The following is a 25,681-nucleotide window of genomic DNA, read 5'->3' as shown; positions in this document are numbered from 1 at the left end:
GAGGTAGAGATAGGAGTTGCTGGGCAAGTGGCTAAGGACCAAACAAAGGGGTCTATTTTATTCCAGCGAGGTACCAATGGTACGGCATGCCCAGCCATTTACCGTGCCAACTCACGATCATGCTATCTATAATACAAATAAGGTTTCTATATTGATGTAAATCAATTTTGAACACTTTTATTTATGCTGGGGAATCTTGCAGCAAATATGTCATTAATGGATAAATCCTTTGAGTGACCTAGTTTCTGATATTGGTGCAATTTATTTGTGGCTTTTAAGCTCTACCTTCAGAAGAATAGTAAAAGATACCAACATTATTATGTGAAAAATAATGTTAAACTTTGAAGAACAGTTTTTCTTAGGAGTTTTTGGAATAAAAAAAACTATTTAGTGTTTCAATCAGAAGCGTTTTGTTAGATCTTATATTTTAATACATCGTTCAATAGTAATTGAACGATGTACAGAAAATTGACTATGATTTCATCAATAATTAATTACACAAGATATAGCACAAACAAGGTCTAATTTATAACATGACCAGTCCTTATAAAAAAAATGATTCATTGTTCAATGTAAATTGATGTCTGTAAGTTCATCGATGGAAACTGGGAATGATGTAACAGGCACCTATAAAGTCTATGAACTGAGATAGGTCTTTCATTCAAACTCCTAATGAACCCATTAGTCTGACACGCCTTTGCAAATAATCCCATTCTCAAGTCACAATGAGTGAAGCCACCGAATGTATTTATTTGCACTACTCTTGAATTTGCAAATCACGTCGGGTATGTTGCATAGCCCTGTAATAAATGCAGGTGCTAGTTGGCTGAATAACAATAAACAAAACATACACATTATGCTGATTGAACTTGATGAGCTCCTCGACGGCATATGCGCAACTTTTATGAAATGCACTCGATAAGAACCGCCACTACTTCAGCGACTCCGACGATTGTTTGCTTTAATTGTTGTAGTTAAATATGTTCTTCCTGGAAAATGCATCTGTTTCGCCGTTTGCGCCGCTTTTCGATACGCATTTTGTTTCGTTGTTTCCGAACTCGTTAAAAGTGTAGCAAATGCCATTATTCTCATTAGTGATACAAACACACCGGTGATTTGCATTGATAGGTTGAGCAGCGAGATATTCATGACTACCCCGAAAATTAGCATCGGGTTCGAGTTGCGCATTCGATCATTAAAAGAAAAATTACTTTGCATACAATATCTTTCTCTGCAGAAGTTTTGTTTTAAATAGCGTAGAAAATGAGCGCACTTTTGTTTCCGAGCGAGCAATGGCACACCTTAAGGATTTGGCGGTGGAAGGCTTCGAAACGGCACAATAAACAAAGGTGTTCTTGAGTGTGCGGGTTCATGGGCGTAGCGGCCGTATAAAGATTTTGAGAACTACATTTCGAAATCTTCTGGTTTTCTGGAGACAGTTCAACCGATTTGCATGATTACTTCAGAGAATCTTGCTAATACCATGCTTTAGATAGTCCATACTGTGTTTTTTAATTCATTGATTCAAAACATAGTAGCAGCACAAGTAATTTTACATGGGGGTGTCGGTTTTCCAAGGAACATCGGAATATCGATAAAACCAGAAGACCAACTTTAAAAATTAATACTGATTTGAAAAGTAGAAGAGTATTTTGAGATCTCGTAAAAAAATTGTAAGCAAATATAACCAGTGTTGCGATGGATCTTCTTCGTGAACGATAATCTACGCATCTTCGCGATCCAACATTCGCCAAAATTCATTTTTCATTTTTGAGTCACGAAGAGCATCGCAAAAAGCGAACGGATGCAACGTCGAAGAAGCAAAATGAATACACCGATAAGTGGCTCGCGAAGCCCTTCCACTCGTAGGATTCATTTATCCACGCGCTGTTCATTCCTGCGATTCATTGCAAGGTTGCTTCTTCTCGCAAAGTCAAGCTAACACTCTGCTGGTCGCATCGTGTACAGAGTCCACGCAGCCCAACAAAAGCACGCTTGAAGTACACAGCACGAGCGTGGCTTGGTGCCGCTGGTTATTGCTTGGAGCGCGACGGCTCTTGAGCTAATTGCGCAACAATTTTCTGGCAATGCTTAGGTACAATCAAACATTTACCAACTCTACATTTACATGTTTCACGGCCATCTAAATCCAAAGCAATCCATGACCGTTAAAAACAAAAAAAAGTCACGACTCTTCGCAAGTGTAATCTTCTTCTTCCCAACGTCTTTTCAAACCCGAATGCGAAATGACTCGAACACAGTGGTGACACGATTTTTCCGGTTTTCGGGGTTTTGCCTATTTGCTCGATAAGGCAGCATGAAATTAAATTTGTTTATATGTATCGCAACGGAATGATTGTGCTCTTGCTATTGGCACTAATAGATTTCAATTAGTTGAAATCACAAGCGAAATATTAGCGATTGAATTATTTAACATTTTTTTCAATCATACACCTCGAGATGGCTGCCCGGAAACGTTCACAGTGGAGAGACAAAAACAGTCAAGCAGTGTCTGAACCGTTGGCAACGCAACGCCTGATGGTATTGATGCTGCTGCTTTGTGTTTTGGTTGACTGGCAGAATCGATGAACTGAAGTAAATAGTGGTCACAGTTCCCAAGCCTGAGTACAATTGCAACAGAATATCGATGGCATGTATACGAATCGCAAAATGTACCGATTTCAACACTTATTGTTAAAAAAGATCAGAGAGAGATTTAAAAGTATAGCATGGCACACAAAAATGGCTTTTGTTATAATGTTGTTGAATTAAATTCAATTTACCTAAACGTTGTTAAAAAACATTAGAAGTCTGGGAGATTACGGGTTTTCTACCATTTAAATAAACTACAGTAGGTACATGCAAATAAATTATCTTTTTCAGATTAATAAATCAATCAATAACCCGCATAACAATCCCGTCTTCGATGGCGCACCCGTGTGTTGCGAGCCCGCATGAAGATGATCGAAGTGAATATTTTCTCGCTCTTCGCGAAGAGCAGGCAGCGTGGATCGTACCGCTCACATTACCAAGCGATGAATAATCACCCGCGTCGGGAGGAATAGCGATCCGAAAATGAAACACGAACGAATGAAGCACCCGAATGGTTGTTCGGGTTCATTCGCAGATTCTGTTTTGATGGCTAGGAAAATTCATCGTGCTTCGTGTTTCCGATCGCTGTTCAGCAACATTGAATATAACAAAAAACTTCAAAGTTCTATTTGAATATTTTTGTGTGGTTGAAAAAATCCTTTCTTCGTGCAACTCTTGGACTATAATGAAGAAATTCTTGAAGGGTTATGAAGGAATCTTTCATGTAAATGGTTTCAGGAAATGATTTATTTCTATGTGCTTTAAAAATCAAAACCTTTGATGGCAAAGATTTTGTTTCCAAAAAATCTCAAGTTCCCGGAAAAATCTCGAAACAAAATCTTTAGGAATTCCATGGAGGAATCCTTTGCAGAACTCTTTGCAGGAATTCTGAAGAAGTTTTGATGTTATGACTGGGTAGAAAGAATCGAAGAGCACCGGTCGATGAAGAATAGATGAACAATCCTTTTGAATACGGTCCTTCCCCGATGGAAATCCTAGATACACCCATGCACCGACTGAACTTGAACGATCACCATGGCTGGAAGCGAGATTCATCATTTCACTGCAGAAGCCTCCACAGTTTGCTTATTTATTTATTTTTAATGAAGTTGTACACGAGTACCCAGCAGGTCGTAACTTTGGCACGATCTCGTTTCACAATCTTCACCACCGCCGCCGACCCGTTTTTCATCGCTTTTCTCGTCTTGGAAAAAGCCACCACCAATCAAACCTTCGACCCTCCTTCTCGATTGGAAAGTGCACTATCCGGTGAATAGGATCAGCTGCTGCAGCTAAATGGTCCTGCCACTGATGCACTTATTTTTGCAATTATGTCTTTTCCTGCTTGCTTATTTGATTTGCTCTCCGGCGGCGGTCTAGCCCTCCGCCACGTGAGTTCATGATTTGTCGGCAGGGAAATGGGAGGGTGTTCCGCCAGCTATCGATGAATCGGTAGAAACAAACATGACTAATTATCAATCACAATAGACATGAGAGCTACTCATCATTAGCATAATAGGAATGATTGTTTGCAAAAACCGTGTAGTCTGGACGTTTAGGCAGTAATTGTTGTCGTGACTGTCATGAAAATTTCGTAGGTGATTTATTTTCTGCCGTGAGAAGTATTTCAGTAGATTTTCCTCTAATTCGTTCCTTGAAATTTGTGATGCTCCACAGTTTCAATTTTTCCCCAATTAGTATTGTAACATAAATTTTCATAATATCTAGGTGCTCTGTGTTGTAAGGTAACACTATCATCCAAATTTGATGAGGCTGTATTACATTCCATTTTCTTCAGTAGTACAGAATCTTAAAAAGCAGTAGCAGTTCACTTCATCTACTTATACAGTCAGTGAACATAGTTTGTATTCAAATGCTGTTTTCCGTACAAAATACTTAAATATAGGACTCTCTGTATCTGTAACCACCAGACCAAATAAACTTATTGGGACTACCAGAAGCTGAGATACAGAGCGTCAAACTTGGGCCTTTTGTAAGGAAAAACAGCATTTGAATACTCTCTTTTTTACTGACTGTAAATATTAAAGTGTTTTAAATTTAGACCATCTGATCTTGTTATTTTAAGATCAAATCTTTCAAATATGACAAGTGACATGGAATGTTTTATGTTTTCGTAAAATATGGCTTTTTGTTATCGCCTACATTTTAAAACAATAAGCTTCAGAAGATCATAATTCGAAAAATATCGTTCCTTTTTGGACCCCCTATGTCGTAATGTGTACCTCTACATATTACATCGTTATTGATAAAGTAATAATGAAATAAAGCTCCAATTTGTATTTTTTCAAGTTTTCTTAGTTTTCATGGTATAATTTTAATTTTATAAAAATCAGTCAACTCAAGTGAAACGTGAATTTTATTCAAAAAAAAAGCAATCTGAGTCTGGTTCAAAGTTGAGAATGATTTCTTGCATTCATGCCTGTTTTTTGCATCGCATTTGCAAAAAAAAAATTGGCCACCGATTATCTATGATATTGATGGATACGCTTTTTGATTAGCTGATTTATTGATTACTCTATTTATCGAAGGTTTATATCGTTTACACAGTCCGATATGCTCAAACAACGGAATTTAAACATAAATTCCGTTTTCTTGAGCATATCAGGCTGAGCGCCATTACTCCAAAACTGCATAATCACAGTCGAATCCATCAAGTATATCCGGTTTGCTTAGAAGTTTTTCTGGGACTCTTTCTCGATCACCTCAGAAACAATGGCATCAACAATCAATACGACAAATTCTAGGATGTTTTATGTATTATTTGCAAAAACATCGCATGATTTAGATGGGAAAACGATATGTTTCATAATATTGAACAATTTTCATCCATTACAATTGTTAGCGAACGACAAACGCAAAAAAAATACAAATAAATATATTTTTAAATTGCTTAATCGGGAGATTCTAAGAAGTACTAATTTTCCGTATGATGTATAAAATTGAAATAGGGTGAAGCATCAAAGAAAATGAAAGGGACCGGATCAAACGGACGAGGTTAAACAAACACACATGCTTAATTTACCGTTAATAACAAGAAAAAATATCAAAATCAAGATATCAAAAAATCATTATTTCAAACGACTACTGACAGACTAAACTGCCAAGGAATAGATGAAATTTTGAGTTAAGCCCTTTGAAGGTGCAACTGTCAAAATCGTTGATTTTTACTACTCTAACGATGTATTTCAATACTGAAAACTGTATCTAATGGTTTGAATTATAATTAAATCAATTATTTACTTTCAGGCTCAAGTGCTCTATGGCATTGCGGAACCGGTTTCATTGTATAACTATATAGTAAGAATATACCAAAAAAAAATTCCATTTCAAAATCTTAATAATATGTAATTGATATAATACATTGATATTAAGAGACCAATGAAACTCAACTCATAAAATATCGAGATATCCTTTGGAAAGATGTATGAACTGATCGATTTGGGCTTATCGTCAATACTGTGATCAACATTTATAGCAGTTCACGAAATCTCTTTCTCGCAGATAAAGGTGGCAACAAATTGTCGGATTGCTTGAAAAACGTCCATTTTCAAATAATTTCGAATAAGTTACCACCTAGATGTAGAATGTACATATATTTTAAGAAGAACTTGTGTAGCTTGTATTTTGTGATATCCTTCAAAGCACTTTAAATTCCAATTTTAATTGTCTTTCAATCAGCTTTGACGTTTCAAAAAGAAATTAAAATCAAAAGACTTATTGTCTATTTTAGATATATCAGCCTGAAACATTAGCCGGAGAATGCCAAAAAAAAAAAAATCAAAGCTACAAATCATTTTTAAAATCTGACGAATCTTGTTTTTTTTTCCTGCTTTGTTGAACCACCTGTTTAAAATTTGTTTATTTTTACTTAGCTGTACATTAATTAAACGCATGATTTACATACCGTTTGACTCATATTCCGAACACTTACGGCCAACAGTGACTTCAAATGTATCTGATAGGCAGAAATTACTTGATATTTGTAAAAAAAATAATTTCTTTGCGAAGTATAATTGTTAGCTGTTGGGTATGCCGATTTAATTTTGAATTTGTTTAATATTGTTTTTACGTAAAAGTATGAAACAGCATTTTGATCCAAATGCCGAATACTGTGTTCATTCTGTCTCATATTCCGAACACCTTGATTCAAATTTCGAACAGCAAGAATAAATCGTATTTAAATAAATAATTTCACAAATAAATTTATCAGAGCTAGTTTTACTGGTCTCGAACTAGATAACCATCACTTCTTCCGAGGTATAGAATAGATTGTAAGACGTTAAAATTTAATTGCAAATGACTTCCATTTCCTTGTGATTTCATGACATATTTCAGCGAAACATTTCAACCAAATCGTCATTCAAAAACCGAGTGATCGGAATATGAGTCTGTTCGGAGTTTGGCGTGGTAAATGGCTGGGCATGGCGTACCATTGGTACCTCGCGTACCTGCAGGAATAAAATAGACCCCTTTGTGCGGTCCTTAGCCTCTTGCCCAGCAACTCCTACCCCTACCTCCTCGTGGTACTGGCCGGAGTAAGAGTAACCTTGAAGAAAATCAGGTAACCAACCCCCGGTGGGAACTTTGGTCGTATGCTGACAGGGAAGGGGGGTTTGCTTATGCTTTTGCTTCTGCAAACCTTGAGCGTCTGTACTCCATGTTAGGAGCGGCTCACAACAGCGTCTGTTCCCCATGTTAGGGGCGGCTGATCATCGTCCGAGTGCCAGAGAAGGACTCTAAGCTAAACTGCGCACTATGGCCCTCCGAACATTTAGGGGGAATGGTCCTCCGGAAATCTAGGGGGTTGGTGTCAGGCCCTGCCAACCAACCGTAAAAACACATCAGCACAGGAACGTCAACGAGAGAATACGGACCGGAACAATCGGCAAAGATCACAGCGACGAAAAAGGACTAGCGATTGGAAACTCGGTACGTGGAATTTCAAATCTCTCAACTTCATTGGAAGTACTCGCATACTCTCCGATGTACTGAAGACCCGCGGTTTCGACATCGTAGCGCTGCAGGAGATATGCTGGACAGGAGCATTAGTGCGAACGTTTAGAGGTAATCATACCATCTACCAGAGCTGCGGCAACACACGTGAGCTGGGAACAGCTTTCATAGTGATGGGTGATATGCAAAGGCGCGTGATCGGGTGGTGGCCGATCAATGAACGAATGTGCAAGTTAAGAATCAAAGGCCGATTCTTTAACTTCAGCATAATCAACGTGCATAGCCCACACTCCGGCAGCACTGATGATGACAAGAACGCATTTAACGCGCAGCTCGAACGCGAGTACGACCGCTGCCCAAGCCACGACGTCAAGATCATCATAGGAGATTTGAACGCTCAGGTTGGCCAGTAGGGGGAGTTCACACCGACGATTGGAAATCTAGCGCCCAACGGCTGACGAACGAGAACGGCCTACGACTGATAGATTTTGCCGCCTCCAAGAATATGGCCATTCGTAGCACCTATTTCCAGCACAGCCTCCCGTATCGGTACACCTGGAGATCACCGCTGCAGACAGAATCGCAAATCGACCACGTTTTGATCGATGGACGGCACTTCTCCGACATAACTGACGTCAGAACCTATCGTGGCGCTAACATTGACTCCGACCACTACCTGGTGATGGTGAAACTGCGCCCAAAACTATCCGTCATCAACGATTTACGGTCAAATTTATCTATCAAGATCGATAAGCTACTTTTTGGAAGTTGTTCGATGAGAATGTAAAAAGGTCCATCATGGCCTTTGTACATACTCTTATCCTTATCATATAAGAACGCGTAATTGCTGGGTATTTTACAGAGGATAATCTCTTTAAGGACATTTTTCTTCTTTAAAAAAACTGAAAATATTGAAAATCGGTAAATAAAAAGCCTAGTTATTTATATAAGTATTGACTTACAAAGTAATAAGAAGTTTATAGGCTATGTTTTATAATTTTTGGAGTACAAAACAGTTAAAAATTATTTTCTATAATACTCGACTAAACCTACAGATTACATCGATAGTTTTTTTTTTTTTTTTCATTGTAACACAAAGTAAATGAACTGAATTAGGTTTTGACTCTCAAATCACTTTGAGTCTATTTTTTCTGAAAATCATAAGTCACTATTTGATCATTATTTCCACAAATCTGATCATTTTAGCTTCTTCTGGTACCACTTTTTGCTACAAGCTCTGTAATTTCGACTGTTGTATATACTATCAAATCGCACATCGCATTTACATATTAAGGCTCAATTCAGTTTTTGATTTTTTACTACAGCTGTCAAATTATGTTTACACATGATAACTCAACGTTTTCAGCATATTTTTCAGATTTTTTGCACCTCTGAATCGCTAGAATTCAATAAAAATTGCAAAATACAATTTTGGTTACTAAAAGACGGATAACGTAATGACAGCTCAATTTTATCATAATTTTGAGTGGTTTCGGTTTATTGTGCACAGTAAAGAATTGGGTTCTTTAACGATGACAAAGTTTCTGGTTGTCGTAGCTTGATCGAAAGAGCCCTTTTTCTAAGTATAATACAATTTTATTGCGCTTCAATAGCTCAATTTTGACGTCATGAATAATTAGAGAAGATTTCAATCTGAACATTCAATGACATTAACACCATTGGCAAACAGACGTAACACTGACGAAATACCCATCGAAACTCGTTCAACGATCATTTTCTTCTTCTTCTTTTTGGCGTTACATCCCAACTGGGACAAAGCCTGCTTCTCAGATTAGTGTTCTTATGAGCACTTCCACAGTTATTAACTGAGAGCTTTCTTTGCCGATTGACCATTTTTGCATGTGTATATCGTGTGGCAGGTACGAAGATACCCTTATGCCCTGGGAATCGAGAAAATTTCCTTTACGAAAAGATCCTCGACCAGCGGGATTCGAACCCACGACCCTCAGCATGGCCATGCTGAATAGCTGCGCGTTTACCGCTACGGCTATCTGGGCCCCAAACGATCATTTTAAATTCTCTATATTACCAATCTCACAACCAGAGGCGCGCATCGTTTCTCTTTGTGTTTGACGTTTCACACAACCGCCATGCACGAGTCTTGTTGAACGAAAAAGCATTTATATGTAATGTTTAGTATTTTAATAGTTGTTTCAAATATTGTTTCAAAATAGTTCCGGGGCGCGAAACTTAAAAAAAAAATGGTTTTGGAGTCAATTTTCAACGACAAATCTTAAAATGAAATAGTATCCACACTCTTTAAAATCCCTGTTCAACTTATCCAGAGAATTTCAGACACAGCGATAGATTGAAGAAAACTATAAACTAAAACTTAATATAGAAATATCATCCAAGAAGCTGTTCAGCTTCAATACTTTACTCAACACTAAATAACAACGAAAACATGAACCTCAAGTATCAATCGACAAAATGACCGATTCATTTCAATTTGGTGATCACCACCATAAACCCATTAGGGAACCAACATGCCATACATAGCACAAAATTTAAACTACATGCTTATCAACGGTATGGGCGTTCACCGCCACTGAGATACCTTCCATTTCTGCCTTCCGTGGGCCACATGCTAATGATTTCTTCGGGGCCAACGTGGTCAATCAAGATGTCCCTCCGCCCCGGTATCGATTGACTGACTAACTGGTGGGTACCAGCCAAACACAACACAACAGTACCCCTCGATAGGAAACTCCAACCCCGAGGGCGCGACAGCACGATCAGTGTGAAATGAACGATAGGATGTTTTTGCGTTTACCATAATCTGGGGTGACATTGATCAGTTTTTTTTTCGATATTTCTTGAAAATTTCTTTCACAAATACAAGTGTTGCAAGTTTCGTATTTGTAGCACAAGTATTGACACCAGGAATCACTATGGAAATTCTAGGATTCTAATGAGCATATTGTATATGTTATAATTATTTTTGGATTTTGGAAGCCATTCTGGGATTTTTATGGAAATCTTAGATATTCGGTATAAACTCTGATATTCAGGTGGGATTTCATGAGATTCTGATTATTGATCTTTTGGGATTCTGTGGGTATCTAGAATACCTCTGAGATAGTATTTCTGTAAAATTCTATGAGATAGTATTCCTTTAAATTATGGTACGAATTTTTGGAATTCTAGTGTAAACCTTAGAGATTCCGTTGATTTCCAGTTCCGTTGGGATTTCAGAGAAAATCTTCAATCTAGTATAAACTTTTAGAATGTCCGATTCCGATGGGACCATCTTTCTGTAACATTGATAAGGATGTTTCAGGGGGAATCCACATTGAATTCTATCAACATTTCCACCTAGATTTCAGAATTTCCACCAGATCGATGTTTCCCCATGTTACGGTACTTACTTGTCCACCATCTCACCCCATCATTGCGGCGACAATCGATTCCCAACCGACCACGATCTCGGTTTCCGATCGATGCTTGCGCGCGCTGAATTGGCTGAAGGGTTGATTTAAACGAGGAACTGCGCAACTCAACTCTCCTGAGCTTCGTCCCGGTCGCCCCAGGTTACAATTAATTTAATTTGCCAAGATAGTGGGTTGTGCAAATGAAATTAGTTCAGCAAAGGGTGAATTTAATTACGTCTCGAGGTGTCTACGGTGGCACAAGTGTCTACAAGAATACGGGGAGAAAATTAAAATGCTACCGATACTAATGGCGGTGGCATCCCTCTCTGGAACGGCCAGCTGTGTGCGCAATTGTTAGAGAGCCGAGCTGCAACCGGGAATGTTGTAACTTAATTTGTTCAACGCAAATTAAGCGACGTTATGTGTGGGGATGCAAAGTAGCCAGCAGGCCCTGATGGTAAGGTTTGATTGGATGATTTTTTTTTTTTTTTTTTTTTTTTTTATTATTAAAGACGCTTTAACCACTTTTGGTCATTCGCGTCTGGCTATATTAATTTACAGTTACAACAGTTTGATTATATCTAGCGTCTTAGCAAACTTTACAATTTTTTCCTCTGCATTAATATCGTTTTTCAAAATATCTCTTATGTTACCTGATATATCATGTTTTTTCCGTACTTTATCTAAAGTATTACATTTTAACAATATGTGTTCTATAGTTAACAATTCGTAACATTTTGTACAACGAGGTGCATCTTGATATGGTGTTAGTAGGTAACTGTGTGTTAGTTTACTATGACCTATTCTCATTCTTGTTATAATATTTTGATCATATTGATTGCATCTGTCATTCCATTTCTTCACGTTTTCTTTAACTAAATTCAACTGTGTTTTTGGATTAGATGAGGCCCACTCCAACTGCCAAGCTTCCCATATTTTTCCTTTAATAAATCTATTTGCATCTTGCCTGGTAAGTTTATCATAAGTTAATTCTGAATATCTACCTTTCTTTGCCAAAAAATCTGCCGCTTCATTGCCAGCGATCCCAGAATGTCCTGGAATCCAAGCAAAAGAAATATCTTTCCCCTCACAAGCATTTTCACAAGCTTGAATCCATGGATTTTTGGAAAACCCTTTTTCTAAAGCTTTAAGAGTGCTAGCACTATCGGAAAAGATTACCGCCTTTTGATTCCGTTCAACGCTTCGTATTGCTGTACAAACTGCCATAATCTCAGCTGAGTAAACCGAACATTCATCTTTTATCCTACCGCATGTTTTATTATTATTCGAATAGACTCCATATCCTGTACGTCCCTGGCCCTTGGATCCATCTGTATAAATCTTATCGTACATTGGATATTTTTCATTTACTAGCTCTCTATAAAATGCCATTATTTTTCCAGAACTGTCTCCCGCTTTTACGTTGCTTTGAATGGACCAATCTACTTTCAGTGTTCGACGATCCCAGCGTGGAGGTCCTAACCTCCACGCTCGAGTGATTTTTGGAAAATCTACGTTTGTAATTAACGAGAACCAAAGTTTAGTTCTACGGATGATAGGCAAATCAGGGGAGGTTCTCTCCATTTCAAGGAGGCGTATAGCAGTTTTTGCTTCATTCAAATTAGCGAGGTATTCGAACGGCAGTTGACCCGCCTCACACATTATAGCTTTGATAGGGCTTGTAGGAAAGGCACCAGATGCTATTCGTACTGCTTTGTTGTACATAGGGCTGATAATGGGCAAAATCTTCTCCTTGTTTCTTCCAGCTAAAGTAAAGCCGTAAAGCAAACGGGGAACTACTAAACTGTGCACTAGTTTAATTAGAGTTTCACGATGTGCTCGTTTCCTTCCTGACAATATTTTAAGAACATTCAGTATTCCGGACGCTGATTGTCTTCTTGACTTTGCATGACTTTCAAAGTTCAGTTTACTGTCCAGGATTAGCCCAAGTATTTTCATTCGGTTCACAACTGGTATAGTAATATTATTCAGTGTTATATTTGGAATAGCTCCACGGTGACGGCGACTATTACACACATGCAAGAGCTGGCATTTTGGTACGGAAACATTGAATCCGACTGACAATAACCATTCGAAGGCACATTCAGCAGCAGATTGCATTTTAGCTCGCAAGCACTTCCTATAAGAACCATATCCAACCAGAAGAATATCATCTGCGTAAACATATATCTTAACCTTTTTAGGGATGACATCGAATAGAGGTTCCAATGCAATCAGAAAAAGCGAAACTGAAATAACTGAACCTTGTGGTATTCCTCGCGATGTAGTACGAACGGTCGATTCTACTGAACTAATTTTAACTTTGAAAGTTCTATCCCTCAAAAAGTCTTCCAAGTAATTGAACATTCGCCTTCCCAACTGCAGTTCCTTTAATCGTTCGATCAATATTTGTCTATTTACTGTGTCATACGCTTTAGAAATATCGATTGAGAGGAGTTCACAATGTTTTCCATGTTTTATAGGATCATCCAGAAATCCTTCTAGCTCCGCAAAATACACATCGGTCCCCAAACCTGCACGAAAGGCAAATTGCATCGGGTTTAGCCATCCTTTATGTTCTAGCTTATAAATAAGTCGTCTGTTAACAAGCCTTTCAAGCACTTTAGCCATGCAACTAATCAGAGAGATTGGTCGGTATTCTTCTGGGTTACCTTCTCGCCTAGTGTCTTTGGGAATTGGCACAACTATAGCTTGTTTCCAAATTTCTGGAATCTTACCTGATTCCCATATGCTATTGAATGTGGCTAGCAATGCACATTTACCTTCGAATGGCAAATTCTTTAGTAGAGGGTATCCTATCCCGTCTATTCCAGTACCTTTACTAGTGCACTTGTCCAAAGCCCAATTTAATTCATCTAGCGTAAAATCAGCATTGATGTCAGTAGCTAAATCGACCTCATCGTCTGCGATTTCCTCTTCAGTGCTTACTGAAGATGTTTCGCTTATAGACGTGTTTGATTCGGAATTACTTTGGTTCGAGACATCCATGTAATGATCAGCCAAAACATCAGCTATCTTTTTTGGATCATCAGTAATTTCTCCGTTTGACTTAATATAAAACTTCGGAATCCTATATCGGCCTTGCAAGGCACCAACCTTACGCCAAACATCAGATGCCGATGATTCAGAGTTAATATTTTCTACAAAATTCTTCCAGCTTTCTTGTTTTGCTTTTTCAATTGCTTTCCGCGTATTGTTACGTTCAGTTCTGAATGTTTGCAATGCGGTGGGGATTCGGGGGTCTTCTTTTTCCATTTTACGTAGGGCACGTAGAGCTTTTCTCCTTTTTCTAACCGCAAGAGAGACTTCTTCGTTCCACCATGGGACCCTTTTCGATCTAACTTGTCCCGATGTTCTTGGAATACAAGACAATGACACGTTGAATATTAATTCAGACAACTTTTCAGCGGTATAATTGATTTTGGGATCTAGTACTGAAACTATTCTACTCTGATACTCCTTCCAGTCTGCCTCGACATATTTCCATCTTCGAGATGTGCTTTGTGTTGTTTGTATATTCGATGCCTTTAGTAATATTGGAAAATGATCACTTCCATGTTGATCTTCGATTGTTTGCCATAAGACGCTAGTACATCTCTCTGAGGAAATCGTCAAATCTATTGCTGATTGTGCAGCATTGGACAAACTAAGAAAAGTTGATGAGCCATCATTCAATAAATCAAGTTCATATTCAGCCAGCATAGATACCACTATACGGCCTCTCAAGTCAGTATCGGAGCAGCCCCATATTTCCGAGTGAGCATTGAAATCCCCCATGATTATGAAAGGTTTAGGAATTTGCTGAACTAGTTTGAACAATTCTTCCTTCAATCCGTCATTACAGAAAGAAGGTGGAATATACAACGAAACATAAGTTTTCTTAGTTGGAACTTCCAACGTTACTGCAATGGCTTGCAATTTTGTTTGTAGTGAGACTTTTGTAAAAGGTAAATCTTTCAGAACGGCTATAGCAACTCCGCCCCAGCCGGATTGTTGCGTGGGTGGTTCACAAATTACTGTATACTCTGAAGAGAAGCTTGAGCAGTTGGCAGTACAAATTGTTTCCTGTAAACATACAACATAAGGTCGATGTTTACTTATTAACAGAGCAAGCTCAGCCTTTCTTGCACGATACCCTTTTACGTTCCATTGAAGGGCCAAAGATTTATAAGGTAATGATGGAGTGGTTGAAGATGGTGTTAGTCTATCAGTGGTACTGTTTTGTTCTGATTCTTGATTTGAACTGTTGGTATTAGAATCGTTAGTTGATGGGTTGAAAATGATGTTGAAATAATATTGAAGCTGATAGACTACTGACAGTTGTTATCTTTAAGCCTGATCTGTATCCATATCACGATCAGGTGATATGTCTATCCGAGAAAAATCAAGTTTACTATCGTTAGACGATGTTAGTAAGCGATTGTTAGTTTGATCTTTACCATTTTCCAACAATTTCTTTGTTGGTGGAGCCATACGATTACCGTTAGGAGAGTTTGGAATCGAGTTTGGTTGACGTCGTTTCGTAGTTTTGTTATCCGTCCTCACTTCGGTTTCCATGTATTGCGATTCGTCTTGCAGATTTTCTTCCTGACTGCTCAGAGATCCTTCTTGAGTTTTTCCGGTGCGCTGAGAAATGTAAGAATGTCCGATTTTGTCCTTCTTCAATTCTGCTACTTCGTTGATTAACTTCTCGAGTAATCGCCGGAGATTCGCGATTTCTTGGTCCTTCAGTTCTAGCAACTTCACTAGCTCAGGTCCTTTTGGTGCTTCCAGCCTCTCTTGAATAGATTGTTTCTGTCTCATGTCATATCGCTTACGTGCTTCTGGGTATGATACATCTTCGTCGACCTTGATACGTACTATCTTCGATTCCGCCATTTTGACTGGGCATTCCCTTGCTCGAGCGCTATGTGGCCCTTTGCAGTTAACACAATGGGCTTCAGCAAGACAAGGATGATTATATTCATGCTCAAGTGAGCATTCCGGACAGATGGACCCTTCTTGGCAATTGCGTTTAGTATGGCCGAATCGGTAGCATTTTCCACATTGTAGAGGATTTGGATAGTATGCTCTAGTTTTAACTCTGACGTATCCGAAGTAGAAAAACTCCGGTAGTGTAGTTCCCTGGACCGAAATCAAGCATGTTGGTGTTGGGAGCAGATTATCTTTATTTTTTGGATCCCGTCTCAAAAAACGCTTTACCTCAACAACTCGCTGAGACCGAAGTTCTTCAAGCAACTCGTTGTCAGTCATCGAGAGACCATATGGGCATGATACTGTACATTTCCTGATGTTTAAGGTTTGATGAAAATCGATCTTAACTTTAGTACCATCAGTGAGCTCCCGCAGATTCAATAATTTTTGAACTTGTTTAACCTGTCTCACCTTCAGGATGTACCTGGCTCCTCTATTCTCGGGTCGGGCGTCCTCAATGTTACCGACAGAACTTTCAATGGATTTTCTGACTAACCAAGGGTTATCTGGAAGTGTGCCTTGTTCTTGCGCCGGTGCCATCACTAGTATCGATAATTCACCATTGAGTGGATCCATCCATTCTGGAACACGTCTGCCAGCAAAGCTACCATCAACCGTCTGTGGTACATCATTAACCGATTTTGCCCAATTCATTTGTTGAGAGTTTTTGTCAGGGGGATCGTATAGACTTCCCGCCCCAGGGGATGGCCCTGAGGCCATCGCACTGGTCGTGGCAGGCACCTAGGTGTCTGCCACTAGCCTTTCACCTGAATACACTTAGCTGCAAAGGCTTAAGGTTCTACAGCTGAGGATCACAAAAAAATATCAAGGTCAACCACCGAAATACACACAAGTATCCGAGCAACTTTGTTCTTCAACAATGCACTTTCAACACAATGGTGCAGTCCACTCTTTGTGCAGGTAGCTGAAAATGACCAATAGCTTCACTGATCGTACACGAAACGAGGAGAAACTGAACGAACGTCCGATTGCCACGATCGCTGAGAGTGAACTGGATTGGATGATTGCAATTCTTGCTCATGTATTAAATTGGGAATGGTCCGGCGCGTTTCATTACTGAAGATAAACACATATTTTCATTAAATGTTCAATTAGGCTGTACTTCGTAGAACAGGTGAGCGTAGTTTGAGTCCAAAATGTAAAAGGCTCAATAAAATCCTTCGAATTTGAAGACGTAACGAGAGATCTGTCTGAGAATAAGGTATGATTCAAATTCAAAAACAAACAAACACAATCTATCAAGTTTTGATTTCAACGGCCATGGTTTCAAAGAATACCACTTTTTTAGAATATGTGTCGATATTGATAATTGGTCATCTGGATCCACAGATATTCGTAAATTCCTCGGGGGACCAAAGCGTAGCCATAACCCACGTGAATATCTCAGGCTACAGAAATTTTATCGTGTTCGGATATTAACTCCTCGGAATTATACATCAATGTGCGTAAACTGTGAAAAAATTAAGCAATATAGTGTAGCCGTCATTGAGTAATGAGAATGTATGTTTCTGGTACCACACTGAACAAATAAGAATCTTTAAAACTCTTAAAAACCTCATATCGTAATTTTCAGATTTCTCTAAGAATACTGAACCTTGTATTATTTTTTCAGAGGAGCTTTTTATTACCTGGCATTGTATAGTACACATTTTATATTTTTATGAATTGACCAAAAACAAAATGGCCGCCAATGACATTGTATATGGAGAATGTCAGTCCTCCAAGGAACATCGGAATATGTTCAAAACGAGATCACCAATGATTGAAATCGACACGGATTCTTAAACAGGAAGAGTTTTTTGAGGTCTTATGAAAAAATGGTGCAATATCAAGAAACAAAAAAGTTATCGCCATTTGAATACTTTTTAGCGATAAAAAATTAAGCTGCCGGTAGAGGGGATAAACTCCTTGAGTTAGGGCTTTCTGATCTACAAGACCATGTGTGGGCTTCGTGGCCGTGCGGTTAGTGCTACCATGCATTTAGCCACATCGAGTCAATGGGTGTGAGGTCGATTCCCGCTTCAGTCCTGAAAACTACTCGTCAGGAATGTATTTCGACTGTGCCACTGGGCGTTGCATGCTAGTCCGTTATCTAGTGTGGTGCTTCCTTCAAAGAGCAAAACGTCCGCTATAAGCATTAACGGGTCGCGTCTTTTTTTTTAAAGCTGAGATGCAGGCTCTTTCTTAATTGGGACGTAACGCCAAAGAGGAGAAGCACAAAATTATATGTTCTACCAATATTTCCAAGTTATCCGGCAAACTCTTGTAAACTACACAGCCAAACTTGGTTTTGTCTCAAGCATCAAATTAATGAATCCCAAATAAAGTGTGTTAAAATAAAGTGTCCAGTCGAGGTTTCCTGCACTTATCAATATTTAACTCTTATTTGTTTGTATTATAACATGTTGGTTTATACAGTCAAGACTATTATAGTCAAGTTTTGTGATACTTTCAGGATATTTTAAGCCAAAACCTGTTTTACGGTCTAAATATATTTCAACCGGCCATATTGGCTATACTGTTACTTTTCGGATTGATCTATATGTACGGAGGATACTTACTCATGTAGTTTATTCAACAGTCGAAATACAAAAGAGGCTTAGTATAAATTATGCAGGCCTTATAAAGGAGTTGGTCCAGAAATCAATGGGACAAGTCAACAAAAATTTACTACACTGCGGAACACGTTTTTGTCTCCAGCATCAAAATACCTCTGTTTACTTAATTAAGGGTTGCTGAATCCATCGCTGTTTACAGAAATATCATAGCACGTCTAGTTTTTGAGATATTGATTGTTGAAAATGCAAAAATTTACTATTTCAGCCAACTTGCATGCAAGTTTGCCAGCTTGTATGGCAATTTATTTAGTTAATTTGCCACAGAATTCATACTTTATGTGTATAACAATACTTATCATCAAAGTTTATAACATTTTTGATACGGAAAAGTTGTTTTTTGATGGTTCAGAAAAGTATTGTATTTTGGCATATAAGAGAAACGAAGAAATTTGTATGAAGACTGCAAGCATGTTCAAAAAGATCGGTTTAATCTCAATTTAATCGTGAAATTTCAACCAAAATATATCTAAAACGAAAGTTTAAGTCCTCTTTTGCATGCTTGGTGGATAAGATCACAAAAAAGTTTGATACAATATACTTCAAATTTTAGGTAAACATCAATGAAACCAATGTTTTATACAACTTTGGCGACCTGTAGCTAAAAATTGTGACGTGCTGGGAAATTTCTGAGAACGGCATCATATTCAGCAACCCCAAATCTACTAGAGACACATAATTTAATCTTTGAGACACGCAAAAATGTCATTTTTGTTGCGCTGTGCTATCAAGATAGGATTGAAGACACACTGATATCTATAGCTAATTTCTATTTGCTCTAGTTGTGTAACCTAAATGGAGTAATCTAATATATTTCATCCTCCCAGTTTGAAAGATTCTTCTGATAGACGTTCAGATTTGATTTCGAATGTTATAAGAAATATTGATATCTTATAACTTTTGAAACCAAATCTCAACAGGGAAAGGCCTTTCCCTTATTCGAGTTGATCTTCTTACCTTATTAGGCGATTTTTTCCCTTCAATTCTTTTACACTTCAGCTGAGTATCTTCGTTTGTCGTGGACATATTCTACATTGTCATTAACATTAATCAAATATCCACAAACACTAACTTTCTTCATAACTCTTGATTTAATCGATTTAATTTAATTTTTAAACACATTTCTGTGCATTACATTTTCATTAATTTCGAATGATTTGCCATTATTCTTCTTTTCTTGTTTTTATACACCATTTAGGCAGTGCTTTGTAAAGCCCAAGCAGGACGATTCATTTTTGCTTCGACTGAGAAGTTTTTTCCTATTTTCGTGCATCTTGCTGGGTAGTGCTACATGAAGCCCGGTTCGGTTCGTTTTTGCGTCGGTCGAGAAGTTTTCGTTTTTGCGCGTTTTTACATCCGCCGAATAGTTTTTTCCTGTTTTCGCGCGTATTGCTGGGCAGTGCTTTGTTAAGCAAGCTTACTCGTTGATCATTTAGCCCGTATGGTTTAGGCGTGTTGACCAAATTGAGTGCTTTGGAGCTCCCCGGTGAACAATGGATCATCGATTGGTGAGCTCGTTTCATGCTGCTATTTCACATCTTTATCGTAATGAACGTTGCCTTTATTTATTTGTTCATTTAATAATGATTGGTTCGACTCCTCTAGTGTCGGCGTACCTCAATACATATTGAAGAACTACATACATTTATCTCTGTTTGTAACTACAAACAAAAACATTGAATAGTTCGACACACGAAGTGTCGATGTTTTTGTTTTCCATAGGCTTATATAAGATTATTTCGATTCATGTTCCATAAATCGATTCACTTACAAAACGCAACAAACTCTTTGTATGATTCGTTACTGAAGGTGTCGACACATTTTTATGCAGAAGAGTTAAATATAGGAAGACTATGTAAATGGATAACTTTTTAAATCGAAGTTACACGAATCACGTCACTTACCAACGTGAATCCAGATTGTGTAGCTTCTAAATCCTTCCCACTAGGATACGACATAGCATTCATTTTCATACGTACTATACCGCGATAAGGCTCATGTACAACGCTATTTTTGAGACTTTCTGGAACAACAAACCGATCAACGAAGAACAAAGCATTGCCTTCAGTGTTAAAGTTGTTGCAAATCTTGTAAAGCTTGCAAACAGTAAGTGACCTTCTTGAACCAAGCATCATGGACACAGACAAATATAGTCGTAGCTCGTTATAACGACAACTTTTATAGTGACAAAAGCTCTCTATAGTGATTTTTTTTAGGTCTCTTGAACAATACTATAATACCAATAGGATCTGGTAACGGCAATCTAGATAATGCGTCCATATGGCGTACTCCGGCTACTCTCGTGCCAGACTTGTACTTGTAGGTACATAGACAATGTGACTGACTAACGCTGTAAACTTGACGCAGAAACAACAAATGTATCTTTTGTTGGGTTGATATATCTTTTAGGGCTTCAGAATCTGAGCAAAGCTTTTACGGTGAAAACGAGTCGTTGCAAATATTATCGCAAGTGCTTCTCGATACAATTGAGAATAATAATGCTCAGCTGGTGAAAAGGTACTAGTTGTAAATAGGACTGGTCGTTTAGCACCATCAACGACGTTTGATAATATTGTACTCACAACAAATGTGACCTAAGAAATGTTCGGTTTCGATAAACTTATTGAACGTGAATTTAAAATCGATACAAATGCGAACAGAAACGGACTAAGCACTGAGCAATTCTCGCTGAGACCGGCCCACTATCTACACTTGGTCTTTCAAAATGTTTCAATTTATGCTCATTCGAAAGTTCCTGCCAAGTAAGTAAAGAAACTGCTTTCGGTTAGGGTAGATGTACCAATAGTGGAGGTATTAAGCACGATTGAACTTCATTTAATCGCCTAAATTCAAGAAGCGCAATTAATGTACATGTTAATGTTGTAACGGGAAGTAACGACCATTTACTTAATGAGAAAAATAATTTCATCGCAGTAATCCACGGCATTTCAGTGAAAAATAATACCTCCACTATTGGTACACTGTTCCTTTAGTTGTGGTATATTTTTAATTTGTGTTCCTATAGTTGCGGTATCCGCTGTTTTCTTATGGGAACCTCCACTATAGGAACACTTTACCGCAACTATTGGTACAAGTGGGACAAGTTTTAGCAATTTTAGTGTAATTTCATCAGTTTTAAAGCAATTTGAACGCTCTTTTCAACTATTCCGTGTATCAACAAGCCAATACGTCGATTGGCAGTGTCGGTTCTGTAGCTAATGCAATGAAATCAGTGAAAACAGCAGTACCGCAACTATAGGAACACCCACAACTAAGGGAACACTTACCCTAGTCAAATTAATGGACCCTTTATTATATTATAGACATTGCGTCAAGCTACGATTCGAAAATTGAGTATATGCAGGATTCTACCCCTTTACCCCGAATGCCATTGCCCAGAATGCCATCACCCCGAATTCCTTTACCCCGGATGTACCATTACCCCGAATTCCATCACCCCGAATGCTATTTCCCCGACATGACATGACATGATGATATTGATGACATTTCCCCAAGATATTGGAATTCGGGGTAATGTCATTCGGGGTGATGGGTCGTTCGGGGTTTTGGAATTCGGGGTAATGGGATTCGGGGTAATGGGGTAGAATCCAATAAATGCGGTTTTCCAACTTATGGATTTGCCGACGACTATCTAGCTTTGATAGTTGGTATGTGCATAAGCACCCTATTCGACCTGATGCAAAGTGCTCTTCAGGTATTCGAGAGTTGGTGTGACCAATATTGCCTTTCGTTTAACCCGAATAAAACAAAAATTGTAATCTTTACGGAAAGACAAAATCGCGATGGAATTCGACCTTTACGTCTTTTTGGCACTGAGATTAATGTGACTGATCAGGTAAAGTATGTTGGAGTCATTCTAGATTCCAAACTTTCTTGGACACCTCACATTGATTTCAGAGTCAAGGAAGCTTGCATGGCCTTCGGTCAGTGCCGGTGAACCTTTGATAAAAAAAGGGCGAAGTGAGAACAATCCAATCAAAATTGGGTCATCTCCAAAGGATGTGCTTGATGGCGATGTCTGGTGTGTTCCCTACAACTCCCACAGTAGGCCCTTTTTGACGTTGCGCCACTACACATTCATCTTAAACAAAAAGCACTTTCTTGCTCTTACCGTTTATGGGTTTTGGATCCACTGGAGAAAAATTCAGTGAATTGTAGATCTACTTACACTTCGTTATTTCCACTTTTGGTGAATTTAGACAAAATTGTCCTTGCTACAAGTGATTTCACAATTACTTGTCACTTTCCTTACAAGACATTTACTACACAATTCCTTTCACGGGAAGAGTGGACGTCTGGCTATTTGGAAAAAAAAAGTATATCAAACAATATAGTGTGTTACACTGATAGCTTCCTTCTAGAAGGTAGAGCTGGTGCTGTTGTATATCCTCGTGAGCTTAAGCCTTAGCTCAGTTTTACTCGTAGACACGGCACCGTTTTTCAGATGGAAATATATGCTCTTATGTGTGGAGTGCAATCAACACCTCAATACCACGTAATGGGTGAAGTCATATACTATTGTTCAGATAGTCAGGCCGCAGTAAAACCTCTTGCTCTGGTCTACTCTAGTTCGAGGCTTGTTATCGCATATCGAACTCAAATTGAGGAACTGTGTTCAGTCAACTCTGTAAACCTTGTATTGGTATCTGGCCATCGCTGAAAATAAATTAACTGATGAGCTAGCTCGCAATGGAGCTTCGCATGATTTAATTGACCTTGTGCCAGATATTCTAATTCCCAAGTGCTGGGAAAAGCTCCAGATCAGTATTTAACAAATCTGTCAAAACAGAATTGCAGTCTCTTGGTGGTTGACTGGCCACTGTCACTTTGATCATTATTGATTTATTTATACACATTGGAAATAATTTCAGACCTCCTACACAAAGAGATGAGCGTGAGCAGCTTGGACCTTTCCTCCTACGATGGTAGTCAATCGCCCGGCTCCGGAGGGACCCTCACGCCGAACTGCCGAACCAAACGGATGCGTACGTCCTTCAAGCACCACCAGCTCCGGACGATGAAATCCTACTTCGCTATCAACCAAAACCCAGATGCCAAAGATCTGAAGCAGCTAGCTCAGAAGACAGGACTTTCCAAAAGGGTTCTCCAGGTAGGTTATCTCAGTCTTCAAAGAATCCCACACCAAAAGCTGCTGAGATCGAAAGCCATCAGAACAAGATTTTTTCCGCGCGCATCTTTTGCTCAAATCCAGGCATGCAATGAATCATGCCACGTGTATGAGAGGATTGAATCCCAGGTTTCAATCCTTGATCGATTGTAAGCTGGGAAAATGAATCGAGTAAGCATTGAAATTTTATTCCATATCGATTGAAAACTTTTGTCTGACAGGAATTTATCATGCACAGCTGTTTCCAGTGAACGGCTTCAGGAAACTAGCGACAGCTTTTGGTAACATTCTGACCTGACGTAATGAATTGACATGTAGACGGGACTCCTAACTCCTTAACAGAAAAGATGAACCAGGACAATTTTGATTGAATTTCCATTGAAACATGTCAGGATTCAACAAAACTCTGTCTCTCAAATATTTGAAGTGGAAATGATCAAAAGCACCTAGTGGAATTTTGCTGTGGTATGATACCATTTCTCCTCTATCCTCATTGCTGAATTTTATTGCCTTCCATATCACTTCATCTCATATTCGGAAGGCAGGGTCTATTTGTCCCAATTCCCAATGAAACGTCAAATATTCCAGACGAAGAGCATTTTACCTTGACACGATTGCCTATGAGCGTTATGACGAGATTCAATCATGGGATTGAATCATGGTATGAATCACGCACGCTAAGATTGAAAAAATCAGGATTCAAAACGATCCCGCGTTTTGAGATGATTTCAAAGCATGCTTGTTTAAATCTGGGAGCAGAAGGATGATCTTAGAAGACTGGGTTATCTTTGTGTTTTTAACCAGCATAAAGGACTGGACCAGAATAAGTTGGAAACATATTCCAAGCTGAATATTTTCTAAATACGACACCAATGAAGATTTGCTAGAAATTGATTCAACGCATTTTATGTTTCCATCTTATTTCCGACCCAGTTCAAAACTTTTCCCATGACTCATCCATAATCTCAAACCACCCCCAGGTCTGGTTCCAGAACGCCCGCGCCAAGTGGCGACGAAACGTGATGCGCCAGGACGGCGGTCTGGTGAACCCGGGTCAACCGCTCGGTGGCCTGCCATCGATTACGACCGCCAGTTTGCACCATCATCATCACCTCACCAGTGCCAATCCGAGCAATAACAACAGCAGTGATGGAGACTTGTCGTCCAGCCAAGCTCTCGAAGAGATGCACAACATGACCTTCGCCGAGCTGTACTGACACAATCTGATGATCAAGAATATGATTTTGTCCAATGTGATCAAGTTGTCGCAGCATCAAGCTCCACCGAGTTCGTCTCAAGCTCCACTCCAGCAGCAAGATCCGCAACTGATCGTTCCGCAGCACTCCGTTGATTCGAGGGTGGATTTGAACGCTAACACCTCTTCGGACCCGGCTCTAGGTCCAGACGATTGCAGTGGTGGTGAAATGACACCCAGTTGGGGCAGTATTTATTCCGAAACCAATCATTAGCGGGTGGTTAATGTATTATAAAACACAAGTGCAAAGATAGGGCTCGGGGTGTGCAATAGAATTAACAGGTGATTAACATCGACACTAATTACATGCCATAGTTTTCACGTCCAGTTAACGACAAGTGCGCTGTACCGATATCACAGACACCAATCAGGGCCGGCAGGCTGCGACAAAATGTCTGTCAGTCACGCGAATTCCGAAATACAAAGTAGTAGTGCACTTTAACGGTCGCTTGGCCGCAGTTTAGGAATGTAGGATAATTGAAAACGAGGTGTGCAGAAATGTTGAAAGGAACTAGAGGACGTTGTCGTTTGATTTGATGATTTGCTACTGAACTGATTATGATAGACATATCAAATAGATTTTTTTAAGCAACATTAAGGGTGATCATAACGCTTTATTTATGTCACCCGAAATTTCAAGCGTGTGCTAGAATAAGGGCGTAAGTCGCATAATCGATTTCTCTTCATC

General features: G+C 39.0%; 1 protein-coding gene across 2 annotated transcripts in view; it reads left to right on the top strand.

Annotated features, from left to right (window-relative positions):
• LOC5570966 (LIM/homeobox protein Lhx9) overlaps window positions 1–25,412 on the top strand; it is a 135,022-nt gene extending 109,610 nt beyond the window's left edge. For both annotated transcript variants that reach the window (XM_021845796.1, XM_021845797.1), the window contains exons 6-7: window positions 23,482–23,720; window positions 24,719–25,412. In XM_021845796.1, the coding sequence (XP_021701488.1) occupies window positions 23,482–23,720; window positions 24,719–24,955 (476 nt within the window). In that variant the 3' untranslated portion in view covers window positions 24,956–25,412. The remainder of the gene's footprint in view (window positions 1–23,481; window positions 23,721–24,718) is intronic.
• Window positions 25,413–25,681: the final 269 nt, after the last annotated feature.

The sequence above is a fragment of the Aedes aegypti genome, chromosome 2, assembly GCF_002204515.2.
Source record: "Aedes aegypti strain LVP_AGWG chromosome 2, AaegL5.0 Primary Assembly, whole genome shotgun sequence".
In the NCBI taxonomy this organism is placed as follows: domain Eukaryota; kingdom Metazoa; phylum Arthropoda; class Insecta; order Diptera; family Culicidae; genus Aedes; species Aedes aegypti.
Note: the sequence above shows the minus strand (reverse complement) of the source record. Positions and strands in the feature narration are given on the sequence as shown.